Source organism: Anastrepha obliqua, chromosome 3, assembly GCF_027943255.1.
Source record: "Anastrepha obliqua isolate idAnaObli1 chromosome 3, idAnaObli1_1.0, whole genome shotgun sequence".
NCBI classification, from domain to species: domain Eukaryota; kingdom Metazoa; phylum Arthropoda; class Insecta; order Diptera; family Tephritidae; genus Anastrepha; species Anastrepha obliqua.
Window position 1 is genome coordinate 36,770,798 of NC_072894.1, and position 14,265 is coordinate 36,785,062.

Genomic DNA, 14,265 nt, shown 5'->3' on the forward strand with positions numbered 1-14,265 from the left:
ACTGTGGCCGATCCACAGTAGCGTTTACCTGCTGCTCCTCATTTGTTTAAAGTGCAAACCTATTGATCTGGCTGTCACTCATATTCCTGAGGTCATTTGCATTATTCGAGACCCATGGCCTACAAATTTGCACCAACAAACAAGCGCCAAAAAGTAGGCAGTGTTATTTCTCAATAGAAATTAGCAACCACAAGGAAGAACTAAGGAAAACTAGCCTCTAGTGTATCTGAGATATATCTAAGGTATAGCTCTCTCTCTCCTTTTGCTATCCGTTATATCGTTTTTCTCTCTCGCGGAACGAAAATGCGGAAAACGTTGCACACCCTTGAAATTTTACTCTCCATTCTCGCTTGTCCATCGACGCCTAAACCACAAAAATTATTAAAAAACTTCGCTAAACATAATAATATTTAATTTAAATAAGTACAGGTATAGGTAGTCAAGTAGGTAGTAATATAAGAAAAATCGTGACTTGGGGTCAAAACTCCAAACGTACGAAGAAAAAGCGTAGTCAAGTTAGGTGTCAGTATGAACAAAATGTTTGTATAGTCAGTTAAATTTATGATGGATACACTTCTTCTATGAAATAATTCATTATGACCCTATTTTACTAAGATAACAAGAAAACAGCCACGCTGTTAGTTCTGGCTTTTCCAAACTGGATAAAGAGGCAAAGCGAATGGGTCTGGTGGTGAACGAGGACAAAACCTCCTGTCAAGAAGAATATGACAGCTTAATAAGAAAACTTAAAATTAAAAATTAATTCACAACATATAATTCTTGGAATAAGTCAAACCATTTCTTTCTATTTAAATAAGAAAAAATTGCTACCAGTTTTACCAAAAAGGATTTAATTTGTTCCACTTTCTGCATTCTTATTATATGCACACTTTTGTAAGGGAGTGTAAAACTTCTAACGCTACAAGTGAGCAAATATTTAACAATTGAATCCTGCTTGAGTCTCCTGTTTATGAATGTTTTAAAGGAAATATGAGCTAAATTTCAAATGAACAACAGCGATTGCCTGCTTCCTTGAAAAAGTCTCATTTGAACTGTTGAGGAAGTAATAAAAATATTTTAACTGCTAGTGCTTATAAAACATTTTTTGCAAATATGCGAAAAAATTGTTACCAGATTTCGTACAAAGTCACTAAAAGGGTAAAAAAATGAATTTGTTTGTGTAATGTTGCTTGCTGTAATATTATTTTTTTATCATTGTAAATATTTCACTGCGCTGCATATAAATTAGTAAAAATTGTGCTGAGCAGAAATGCTTGACCAAAATGTCAAACAATGAAATAAATGAAAAACGCTTAAAAGTGCAGGTGTTGAATATGGAATTCCTTTGCGCCAAGTTTTTGTGGTTTGCAAATACTGAAGCAAATTTACGATCAATAAAATCAAGCGACGGCTGGCTGTTGCGTTTGTATCTACACCTTTTTTTTTTTGCCTTATTATTATATATATGTATGTGTGTATGCGTATTTAAACAGACTTTACGAGTGACAAATGAGCTGTAAAAAATGAACTCAAAACGCCACAAAAGCTACTGTTGATCGAGAGTGAACAACTAATTTTATAACTTAATTAAAAACATGAAAAATCTTATAACTTTTAAATATTTTTTAAAACTCTCTTTTCAGGTAGCTTGCAGTTCGAAAAGCCGAACGACTTCGAACACCGAATAATGAACGAAATCCGTCAATGAACATTTGCTTCCGGAGCATATGCAACTGTTGTTTACCAAAAAAACAAAAACCAACGGATCCTGCCAGCCTTAAGTACTCAAAACCAGCCCAGCCTGTTAACCAACTACCAAACACTTAAATTTCTCGTACTTTAAGTTTTCAATAGTAAATTAATTATAAGCTAAAAGTAGCGCCAGAGCAATTTACAAAAACAACACTTACAAAAATGGGTGCAACACGCGACAAGCCACGCATCAATGTAAGCCTCATCTCGCTCAAAGTGGTGGTGTTTTTTGTCATTAGTGGTGAGTAAAATCAAGAACTAACATTTAACAAATTTTAACTTATAATATCTCATTTACTTCGCAGGCATTACCGTGCTCCATGTGCTACACGCCAACATACCACTCCTGCTCGGCTTGAATTTCAACGAGTATCGTCGCATAAGCATTATTGCGCCTTTTGTCTCGATAATCGGTCCACTGATTGCCGGTCCACTCGCCGATCGTTTGGCTGCCAAGAATGCCACTAATTTCGGACGCATTCTTCGCTTCCTCACTGCCCTTTTCCTAGTACTCGCTGCCATCGTGTACGCTTGTCTCTTCGCCATACCCGAAGTGCAAAGAGAGGAGGCACGTCGTCCGTTGGTTAGCTTCGGTTGTGATTTTAATGGCGCGGTCATATTTCAGGAACGCTGCTCAAAAGAGGCCACCTGCCATCATTGGAACGCGAAGATGGGCAATGTAAATTTGACACGTTGCACCTATACCTGCCAAGATCCCACGAAATATGAGAATATGTATACACCATGGTTTGAAGGTGTACCCACGCCTTTGCCCTCCACGGAGCATAGTTCGGAGTTTGATTATGAAGATGAATCGGTTGCCACATCAACGGAAAGTTTGCGCGTCAAACGTGCAGTTGGCGGTTCGGCTGAGTATGGCGGCGAGCTATTGAGCGCTGAGGTTCAACAACAGCAACAACAACGTGCTAGTCGCGCTGCACGTGATGCCGGCGATGCCACGCCTATGAAGATCTATGTAGAGCCACCACATTTGTGCCTCACCCAAAAGACGGACAGCGGTGAGACTGTGGTGAAGAACTGTCATGTTTACACGCACGACACGAATAACATTGTAGTGCATTCAGTTCTACGTGCAGCTGATAGTAACAATGATAATGACACGCACAGCGACGACTGGTGCAAATATCCTTTGGGTGAGTAATTGAGAAGGGGAAGAGGGGAAATACATATACGCTAGTGGACATTATAGAAGTTGATCAGTAAAGCAGCAGAGGTTGAACAAACACGAATCGCGAGAGGTGAAAACCGCAAGCAAAACCTAAACAAAACCCAGCAAACCTAATAGATTAGATTGGGCGGTGGTTGCCGATGGAGAGTGCACTATAGCGAATATGATGACCGATTTTTTTTTGACATTCACATTGCATAACTGGATATGGCCGAGCACTGACCATTAGCGCCATAGCGTTGCGGGCCACAAAATTTGTCCATAAACTGATTTTTTCTAGCAAGAAGTTGAACAATCGTGTGGGGATCTTAACTCCACGATGCAGCTGCTTGACATTGCTAGTCCGTTTTTGTTGGGCTCCGATAAAATTTGATTGTAGGCCCCCAATTCAAAAATGATTCACGAAGGCAAATACCACAGAAAATGTGAAACGAAATTAGATTGACAGAATGTAGGTAGTACCAAAAACATAGAACGAGGATTGAAGCGGTCATTCGAATGGCATTTTATTTCGTAATAAATCAGAAGCTTTACTCTTACTAGTAGAGTCATAAAATCCCACACATCACATTTGTTTAAAACTTTGATTGCCATATGTGCCATCAGCAAGCACATTTTACTTCTTAGGACTACGCCTACGGAGGCGCTAAATATTATGTTCAGACTATTATCTATGGAGTAATTAGGTAAGAAAAAAACTGCCAAGTCAGCTCTCAGATTCAGAGCATTCTTCCGTTTTAGAAAAATTCTCCTGTATTCCTGGTACAACGGATTTCTGTAGAACCAATGACATAAACTTAAAAAAATCTTTTATCACGGCGTTTTCCTTCAAAAGAGGAATGGGATAATGCACTTATTATTAACGCAAATGATATAACAATCAATGCAGATGGCTCAAAAATAGATAACAAAGTAGGTGGTAGGGTTTGCTCTGTTAAACTTGGGGTTAACCAATCAACTCGCCTACCTAATCAATGCCGTGTATTTCAGGGGGAACTCACGGCTATAAAAAAGGGACTGACAGCGATAAAATCGAGAGATTTATCCATAAATGAAGTCTTCATTTAATCAGGCAGTCAAGCAGCTATAAAATCGATAGAATCCAGAATATTCTCATCAAAAACAGTCAAAGAATGTTTTAAGCTTTAAATAGGGGTATCTCAATACTATAAAGTAAACCTTATCTGGGGGCCAAGCCATAGGAATATAGCAGGAAACTGCAAATCAGATGAACAACTCTTGATATCCAATTGGATAAGTCGTTGATATCTATGCCTATAGCCACTTGTAAACTATTAATAGATAGGAAAACCGTCGACCTGGTAAATACAATTTGGTAAAAACTGACTTTATGCAAACTAAGCAAACTGGTTTAGCCGAAATTGAACAGCGGTCGCTCAAAAAGCCTGTTGAGATTTAATAGAGATGTTACAAGAAACATTATAGGTGTATTAACTGGTCATTGTTTAATAGGTAGCCACGTCAGAAGGTTAGGACTTCCATACTAGGATTTTTTCAGAAGCTATCTTAACACCGAAGATGAGGAAACCATCAGACACCTCCTATATGTGTGTGAAAGTTTAGCTAGAAGGCGTACACCCTTTTTGGGAGAGCTCCTCCTCCCATTTGTCGTGTGGGTCTTGATGTTGTTCCACAAATGGAGGGACCTACAGTTTTAAGCTGCTTTCGAACGGCAGATATTTTTTATGAGGAGCATTTCCATGGCCGAAATCCACCATTGCCTGCCGGGGGCGACCGCTATTAGAAAAATGTTTTTCTTAATTTTGGTGTTTTCACCGAGATTTGAACCAACGTTCTCTCTATGAATTCCGAATCGTAGTCACGCACCAATCCATTCGGCTATGGCGGCCGAGTAACAGAGAGGGCTAACTATCTAGGACCTGTGCTGGATAGGAAGCTAAATTGGGAGCTCATAGCTTGGGATAGATCACGAAATCTATGTCGGTATTGTACTCTTGCGAAACGCTAATTGGGACGAAATGGGGGTTGAAACCCAGAAAGATACATTGGGTCTACACAGTAGTGGTTAGGCCAATTCTCTACTGTGTTATTGTAATATGGTGGAATGCCTTTGAGAAGGGTGTGAACATCAAAAGAATTGACAAGGTTTAAAGACTAGCATCTGTTCTTCTAACCGGTTGGATGTTAACCACACCATCGAAAGCATTATATGCCACATTAAACTTCCTTCCGGAAGATCTGCAGAAAAAATACCTCTTAACGAGATGGCTGAGTCATTTCACCTACCCTTGGGAAGGGTTCCTGGCTATTGCGATATTGAGGGTAAGTACAGAGCTGATGAACTAGCGAGACTCGGCAAAAATTGACCGATGAGTACATATACAACGATGTAGGTATGTGTATCCTTACAAACATGTAGCTACTTAGCCTTGAGGAAATCGTTAGAGCTGCGAACAAAAAATAGCATAATGAAACCACCTGCAGAATCGCCCGAAAACTGTCTGACTGCCTAATAGGTAGACACGCCCAGAGGATGGGTGTGCAAACACAAGACTTCTGCGGAAGTTGTCTAGATGAGGAAGATGTCCGAGATTATTCTGTGCTATTGCTCCGCTCTCTCTAGCCGTAGATTTATTATTATTAAGTAGACAATTTTTTAATGAATTGGAAGATCTCAGCTCTGCAGAAATCACGGATATTCTAAAATTTTGAGAAGCACACACTGGTGTGAGGAGAGATAGGAAGAGCTCCCCACGCGGCATCACAATGGGCTATGAGCCTGAAAATGTCCCCCATCTGCTTCAACCAAAGCTAACCTGGCACATTTAAAACTAACGAAAGTTTGCTCGTTTATAAAAGCTACAGAATGATTTAAAAAGGTACTCTTAGTGTAAGGAAAAGTTATAGTGGCATCGCAATGGATCTACGACTAGTCTTAGTGTGTCATTACAACGTGCGGTCACAAGTATAGCTGAAAAACGGTTAAAAAGTGTGTGTGGACTCAAGAGTAGTGCTCTCGGTTTTTTTTTTTTTTTCTGTTTGAAGAAACCAACCACGATTGGCCAACTTTTCGTATATACCATATTTATGTAGATACGTATACACAAAATCATATCCGATGGGCTCCCAAAATTTAAGAAGGAAAATGCATCCAGGCCACAAGTGTTTTGCAAACACTTTCAATTAGTGACAACAAACAGCCATGGCAATGTGGTGATTTGTAAACAAGAGTGTCAACTAGCAATCATGTCATCAACTGCTAACCAATCGCCACCTTCATCAATAGCACTCACCTCGTCATTATTCAGTCACACACACACACACATATATACATGTACATATATAACAAGCAAATATACTTGCTTACAAACGTTCAAGTATATAATGACAAGCAATTTGCAAGTCTAAATAGTAACCAACACACACACACATATATATACATGTATACACTCAAACACATCGAAATTTTGACGATATTCGTACATTACCGGGCGGCTGCAACTCATTTACACCTCCACTGTTTATCTCTTTTCAGATGGCTTCCAGTGCAACATACCCACCGCACAGGTTGAATACATGATTGGGCTCAAGAATGGCAGCGCTTGCAAACCGATGATTGAATGTCAAGTGATTGATCCTTACGACAGCAAAGGCAGTGTACTGGCCGATAGTGAATGCATTAAAGTAAGCGATTTACGCCATCATCCCGCTACTCTAACGGTATTTGCGAGGGTTGCTATTTACATTTCTGGCCAAATAATGGAAAAAATTAAAATATATTTTTTTTGTGTTTTGTTTGCCCTTTTGTTTAAAAATGCCTTCACACCATATAATAACCGTCGTTACTACGAGTGGGGCGATTCCATTAAAAACATCCCTCCTCTAGTCTTGGATTTTTTCCTCAACCCCGGGACTGCTTCCAGGTAAAGATCCAAGATGGCGTCTTAAGAAGGACTAATTCACTTTCTCACACTGCGTCCAGTGCCACCTGTTTTAAAAACCATACAAGTATGCTTAATGCTCTTCAGCATAAGTTTCCATTTCACGCCTCTTTTTTCGGATAATATCCTTCACGAAATTTGTGACTGCATTCCATTTTTTTCGCTAATCATCATTTCCTTGATTCTTTCTTAATAACTCGTTGCAGAGCTGCTCTCTCTGTGCTCCATCTGTCGCATTTGAAGAAGGATCCCTATAAATACAATTTGGTAAGTTCACCTTTCCCATTCGTCACAAATACTTGCGAAAGGACCCGTGTCCAGACAAAAAGTGTGTGAGGTAATAGTTAACTTCACCGTGCTTTCTTCCTAACCACTATTTTAGATCGAGTATTAGTCTCGCTGTCCATCTACCGTACAGTTCAGAGTTCCATCTTGCTTGCCAAAGTGTTAGTATTTGAATATCAATATCGGAGAAGTATGGTCCTGGAATCCTCGAGATTTTTGCCTCCCATCTGCGTTTGCGCTCTTGTGCTAGAAGGTCTATAGGAATGGCTCCGCTGATAACTAAAACCGCTGCTTCTGATACTATTCTGTACGAAGAAGCTTTTCTCAGAACGCAGGTGCGTTGCACAGATTGTAAAGTTTTTTTCCCACATTACACCCTTAGCGAATCTACCCATATTTTGCATTCTTATAGAAGAATCGAGTTCGTCGCGTTTATTAAAAGTTCTCGCTTGCTCTGAGTTGGAGCTCCAAGGTTTGCCATGAACTTACGTGCTGCTTACCTTGGCAAGGAGAAATTAATATTGGTGCTCGAAAGCGGTTTTATTGTTTTTCAAAATGCACTTTTGCATTCAATTGAATAAATTTTTGAAGCACTTTGCCCAGTCCGTTTGCGACAACTTTGAAAACATCAACCGCTTTTTCTGGCATCGAAAGTCGTTGGCCCCATAGTTTGCTTTTGATGTGAGAGAAGTCCAAAAGAAGTCATTGGGTGCCAAATCAGGATACTACGGTGGATGGGTCATTAATTCGACGTTTTGGTCAGTCAAAAGTCTTTTTGTCAGCTCGCATTGCCTTGGTGAAGGCTGACTCGTCTCGTTTTGTTCTTTTTATGAATTTCTCCAAAACATTTGTGCCAAACAAATACCGAAAATGGGGGCGACTATTTGCATAGACGTGCTCCGCGAACGAACAACTTATGCTGGATTTGACTGATCTTGGAACATCGATTTTTGTTTAGTTTCTGGCCCGTATGCATAAATCTATGATATGCCATATGTCTATATGTTACACACAGCTTTTGATGTACCAAAATTCTAATTTTCCAGCATTTTCTTGCTCCAATTGACACGAACCTCTTTTTGTCGTTTTTAAATGGTGTGGGATCCAAAGCGAATACGCGTTTTTACCTCAAGGTTGTCATGCGAAAACTTATTGGCGCTCATCTTACTAAATCCCAAAGATGGGTATGCCGCAAGACGATCGTGCTCAATCATTTCGCGCACAGCTTCGATATTTTCTAGCACAACAACTTATTTTAGGCGATCTTACCGCAATTCTTCGGTGAGCGAAGATCGACGTTGAAAAAATTTATTGTAAAAGTATGTTAGGGTGCAAAAGGATGGTGCTTGCTTTTCATATAATAATTTTAATTTATCGATGCATTTCTGTCTCGTTAGTCCATGTCGAAAATTGTGAAAAACGATCGTATGGTTTAATTCCATTTTTGCACCGAAATGAATTTTTAAAGCCGCTGTAAACAACACTAACATGGCTTACATATCTAAAGCATCTTGGCCAAATGCAGCCAGAAGGAAGGCATAAACGCTCAATCCAACTCAGATCTATCCTGAGAGGGATCTGGGATGAGGCACAAAAGACCATAACTTCGGCAAACCCCATAAAGAACCTACATATATCTATATCTGGGTTGGTTGGTTAAAGTGGTGATTCTTCCAGAATCCAACTAGCGCTTCCGCACCATTTTGTTGCCACATCCTCGTTATATATATATATCTATATCTACACATCAAAATATTCTGAGCACGTTTTTAGTAAAATATGTCAAACTTTCCAACGATAATGACACATGTCACCTGACAACACTGGGAGTGGCCAAGACCAGAAATATAAATAGCAAACCTCGTACTCATTTGTCTGCAACATGCCACTTATTTAATCTTTCATTCACACCCTCTCTCTCTCTTTCCCTTATTCCCGCACATATCATAGATTACTGGAGACTTGGATGCCACATTGGGCGGCTACACTGCCATCCGCTTGTTGGGCGATATTTTCGTGTTGGCCGCATTTACACTCCTCAATACCGCCATCGTTATTGCAGTACGCGAAACCTCCGAAGGACGTGGCGAGGTGTGCCGTCAGTATGCCTGGGGTGCTATTGGTTATGTCATCTTCTTTTCCCCCAACTTTTTATTTGGCTTTTCCGATGAATCGAAATATGATGCCACTGTGACGATAGCACTAATCCTTGTCATTGTGTGTCTGCTCATCGGTGCATTAGTGCTGCTCCTTGCCTCGCAAATGCCGCTCAGCCCACCAGAATGGTGGTGGCACACAAAGACAGGCATGTTGGTCTATCCCATGTCGGCAATACGCCGCTATAGCCCTGAAATTTTCTTACTTACTCTTGTTGCCATACTATTTGGCACATTCTGGAGTAGCATTCACAGTTATCTCCGGTGGGCATTCAACGATGAGTATGCGGTGACCTATTCCGGTTTGATCTTGGTATTGGTGCTGTTTTTCAATGTGGACAAATTCATCGAATATTGCGGACATTCGAATATCTTTATCGCCGGCTTTGCGGTATTCATCATACGCTTCACTGCGCTGAGCTGCGAAATCACATGGCTGACCCATGTCATGCAGGTTATTGAGCCGGTCGTCATTGGAGCTGTGTGGATAACGATTATACTGTATATGCGGCATGCAATGCCCAGGAAGTTGACAGCGACCGGACAGGCTGTGGCTGTGTTGGCCTTTTTCGGCATTGGTAAGTAACTATGTGCTTGAATTTGTAATGGGTAATGGGAGTAAGGACAACCGGAGTGGCCAACCAACTGGTTTTGGTGGTGGTAGCTAAAACAAATTTGAAGTTCTTGGTGTTCAGAGAGCATTTGAAATTACGTTATTTTTGAACTTTGGTTAAGCCTCGATTTTTCGTAAGACTGTGAATTGTTTTCTCAACTAACCCTATTTGATTACGCCGATAAACATATTTTTGTTTCTCAAATGCTTTTTGAACACTCGTTGATTTCCAGTGTGTGAACCAGCCAAAAAATTTATTGACATGCTGACTGATGAAGCATTTCGGTCACAGACTCACTTAGTCTCCTTACATTCGCTAAATTCTCTATATTTATATATTATTTTTCTCAATCAAAACCTCATTAATTTCTTTTTGTTTTCTTACAGGCAAAGGTTTGGGCGCCATCATTGGCTTGGCGCGCGACGATAAGGTGCCTCAATGGGGTTCAGAGGAGATCCATCAATGGCTGGCCATTGCCGCTTGCAGCATTGCAGTCATTTATTTCATCATTTACAATTTGATTTTGGCGCCACGTTGTACTGCCAAATCGCAGCATATTGAAGAGTTGATTTCCGGTTCGGCATCGCATAACTTCAGCAATGGCACCGGCAATGGAGCAGGCAGCACCGGACAAGGTAACACCAGCGCTGGTGCGGCGTTGAATGGGAACTCGAATTATTCGCCGCTACGCGTGTACCATAATGAACGAGGGAAGTTGGGACAATTTAGATTTTAAATTCAACTATGCGCTTCGATATACCACACGCACACATGCAAACAGGTGTACGTGTTCGAAACAGGTTATTTTATATAATTTTAATTAAATTTTTATAAATGTAACTTTTAACTTAATTTTGTTTTTCGTTTTTTGTATTAAATGAGAAGAATATTAATTGTAATAAAATATTAATACTAAACACACAAAAAAACAAAATTATGTAAACTTCACAAAAACAAAAATTAATTAAATAGAGGCAGAAAAATTACGCCACACAATGTGGAGTTTTGGCGTTTGTATGGCAGCGCGTAGAGGTAAATGAAAATGACGACGTTACGGTTTCAGTAAGATAACTTTTTATGCATCCACAAGCCCACCTTGTCTGTTTATATGTGTGAGATTATTAGCAAAAAAAAAACAAAAAAAAAAAAAAACAAAAAAACTGTCGTACGACAATCCATTTGGAACAACTATTTCAGATCAGTTTTCAAACACCAGCCTGCGTGTCGCTACTCTTGTAACAATAAATGTTAATTATAGCCGTAAGCGTAGATTTTGCTAAGGTAATACACTGTAAATTAATAATAAATGTTTTTCACATAATTTTTCAAACAAAAAACAAAAAAAAAAATACAATTACATTAACAAGCCTGCGCAAATTATTGTAAAATAAAATTTTTAATAAAAAGTTTTTATTAAAAATCAAAGTAATAAATGGCGCAATATCTAAAAAACCCGCTATTTACATTTAGTAAATAAAGAGTGTAATAATCAAATTACCGTGAACATATGCAGATATAAGTACACATACATATATTTTTAAACAAATAAAAAAAATATATATATTTTTATTTATACATAAGAAAATTATTGCACTGAAATGGTGCACGAAACGTAACAATCTCTTTGTAGGCGGCATTGATTATGATATGTTAAATTTTGCATAAAAAGTTAATACAATTTTAGTGATTTATTAAGCTTGAAAACATGGGCAAGTCATAATTAAACTCGGCACGTGCAAAATAAAAAGTGATGATTTTGAACTAATTACATTACGTCTACAATGTTTGTTACCGCTATGCAAAAAAAAAAAAAATAAAAACGAATAAAAAACATGAAATAAAAAAACGCACTTTCCGATTTTTTTTATTGCTTAGCAAAAAACATTTGTCATTAGTGATGATGTCAACAAATAGATATACAAGTATACAGGGTGAACGATATGAATTTTTACTAACATCACACTGCTTGTATCTGTAAAACAGCTGATGACATCAACGTCAAAATTGTTCTAATGACAGTCCAATATATTGTTTATAAGCCATCAAAAACATTTGCGTCTCAGTTTTGTTGAATTTTTTTTTCTGTGATGGAATTCAAACGTAATAGTGTGATTGCGTTATATTTGGCTGGAAAATCAGAACCAGCTATTGTTTGTGAGCTCAGTCACCTCAAAGTGAATAAAATGTTTGTGTATCGCACTATAAAACGTTACAATGATACTGGTAGCATTGCAAAACGCTATAGAGGGGGACCAAAATAACCGCAATAACGCCAGAAATGGTTCGGAAAGTGAAGGCTCGACTTGAACGAAATCCACGTCGAAGTGGAAGAAAAATGGCCAAAGAACTGAAAGTATCGCAAGACAGCATTCGACGCATATTGAAAAATGAGCCCAAGGTCAAGGCTTACAAGTTCCAAAAAGCACACGATCTTTCACCCCAGCAAAAAAAAAGTTCGGTGCGAAAGAGCAAAGGAGTTGTTGCGCTTGCACGAACGTTGCGAATTTCCTAACATTGTGTTTTCTGATGGAAAAAATTTCCCGACTGAGCAGTTCATAAACACTCAAACGATCGTGTTTACTTGACCGAACGCTCATACGAGAATTTGAGCCTACGTATGGCCACTCGAAGCAATTTCCCATCGCAAGTAATGGTTTGGGCCGCAGTGACCGCTGATGGACGCTCTCCAATCTTTTTTATCGAGCCTGGTGCCAAAGTGAATGCGACTTATTATCGTGAAAATGTTTTGGAAGCTGCAAGACGCAAATCCGATGGACTATTCCAACTGGTCCATATGCCAGTATGGATGCGCTGAAAAAAGCGATTATACGAGAATGGGCCAAAATACCTCAAGATCCCATTCGTGCAGCATGCAACTCATTTTTTGACCGTTTGAAGGCTATAGTCAAGGCAAAAGGTGGTCATATCGAGCTAAAGTGAATATATGTTAAATTGTAATCATTTTGGAACAATTTTGTCTTTAAAATCAATAAAAACTAATTTCAGACAAAAAAGTTATGGTGTTTTGAATAGGTAGCACTTCATATCGTTCACCGTGTAGTAATATATATTCGCCGTTGCTGTTTGCAACATGTTCCCAGCTTTCGACCAAATTGTTAATTCCGTTCCGCCAAAAATCGCCTGGTCCGTTTTCAAAGAAGTTGTTGAGCCGTTGAATCTCTTTGTTATCGAAGTTAACGGCCTTCATGTGGTTTGACACGAAGCGGAAAATTTGGTAATCGGTCGGTGCAAGGTCCGGTGAATACGACGAATGCTGAAGGACTTCTCATTTAAGTTCTTGGAGTGCGGCTTTATAACATGGGGCCTGGAATTGTTGTGAAGGAGTATGGTTTGACCATTTGGATTAGGTATTTTCAGTCGAATAGCGACATTCACGCTAAATAGCTGGGCAATGTAGAGCTCCTTGTTGACCGTGGCATGCTTTTTGAGCAATTCCCAGTTCACCATGCCCTCCCAGTCCCTCCAAACACATATTCTCACCGCCTTGCATGAAGATCCGGCTTGACTCTAGGTTTTGGTGTATCTGCTGGGGCCATCCACTCTTTTCCTTGCTTCATATTGATGTACTGGTACAGGCACTATTTCAACGCACGTGCCATCGGCGCCAAGGTCACCATTTTTGAAGTTTGTAAACCGTTTCCGTGCTATAAACTCGTCTACGCCATCTTCTCCATACACCTCGCAAATGTCCCAGGCTACTTCGGCAGCTTTTTGACCTGAAAAGCAAAGCAGAGCCGGTGCCGAGCATGTTAATGTTTGCCCCTCTGGGTATTCTATTCCTAAGCATCAAATGAAATAAATATGGACATATCTTTGACCCCATTCACTCTCAGTCCTGATTCAGGTGATTTTGATTTTTAAACACATTTACGTATGACAAAAGTGGACATTAATTATATATGAATTCAGACGGCGAAAAGACACAAAATTGTTTAGAAATAAAAGAAATAAAAATATTTATCTCGTTTGGTTTTTGGTAAAATTTTTTGGATAATTGTGAAGAGAAGTTTAAAGAAGAGAAATATTTTATACCCAAGGTTTAAAGAAGAGAAATATTATATACCTAAACGTGCATTTTTCCTATGCGAATATTCGATGGTATATTTCAAAGTGCTGAGGCGTGACGTTACACACATTGCAAATTTACTCAGAGCAGAATACATGAGCATTACGGGATGGACGCCACCTTTTGAAAACGGCTTCCTGTTTTATTCGCATAAGAGTTGTTTTCTTTTGTTTCGCCAGAGTAATCTGAAGTATAAAGAATTAGTTGCTAAGAAACTGAACCTGGAGGCCAAACACAGGTAAACATTACTTACTTTCAT

The 14,265-nt window shown here is 39.2% G+C and overlaps 1 protein-coding gene across 1 annotated transcript; it reads left to right on the forward strand.

The window, feature by feature from the left end:
• Positions 1-1,795: 1,795 nt before the first annotated feature.
• On the forward strand, positions 1,796-10,672 carry LOC129240590 (uncharacterized). Its single transcript, XM_054876492.1, has 5 exons — positions 1,796-1,993; positions 2,058-2,906; positions 6,459-6,607; positions 9,100-9,883; positions 10,306-10,672. Exons 1-5 carry the CDS (start codon positions 1,915-1,917, stop codon positions 10,653-10,655), a joined length of 2,211 nt encoding a protein of 736 aa, XP_054732467.1. The 5' UTR covers positions 1,796-1,914; the 3' UTR covers positions 10,656-10,672.
• Positions 10,673-14,265: the final 3,593 nt, after the last annotated feature.

What these genes read in the sequence shown, in the direction of transcription:
- LOC129240590 (XM_054876492.1), top strand. Translation starts at nt 1,915, where the DNA reads ATGGGTGCAACACGCGACAAGCCACGCATCAATGTAAGCCTCATCTCG. An exon ending in CCGATAGTGAATGCATTAAA is followed by an intron (nt 6,608 to 9,099) that starts GTAAGCGATTTA and finishes CACATATCATAG; the next exon opens with ATTACTGGAGACTTGGATGC. An exon ending in GTTGGCCTTTTTCGGCATTG is followed by an intron (nt 9,884 to 10,305) that starts GTAAGTAACTAT and finishes GTTTTCTTACAG; the next exon opens with GCAAAGGTTTGGGCGCCATC.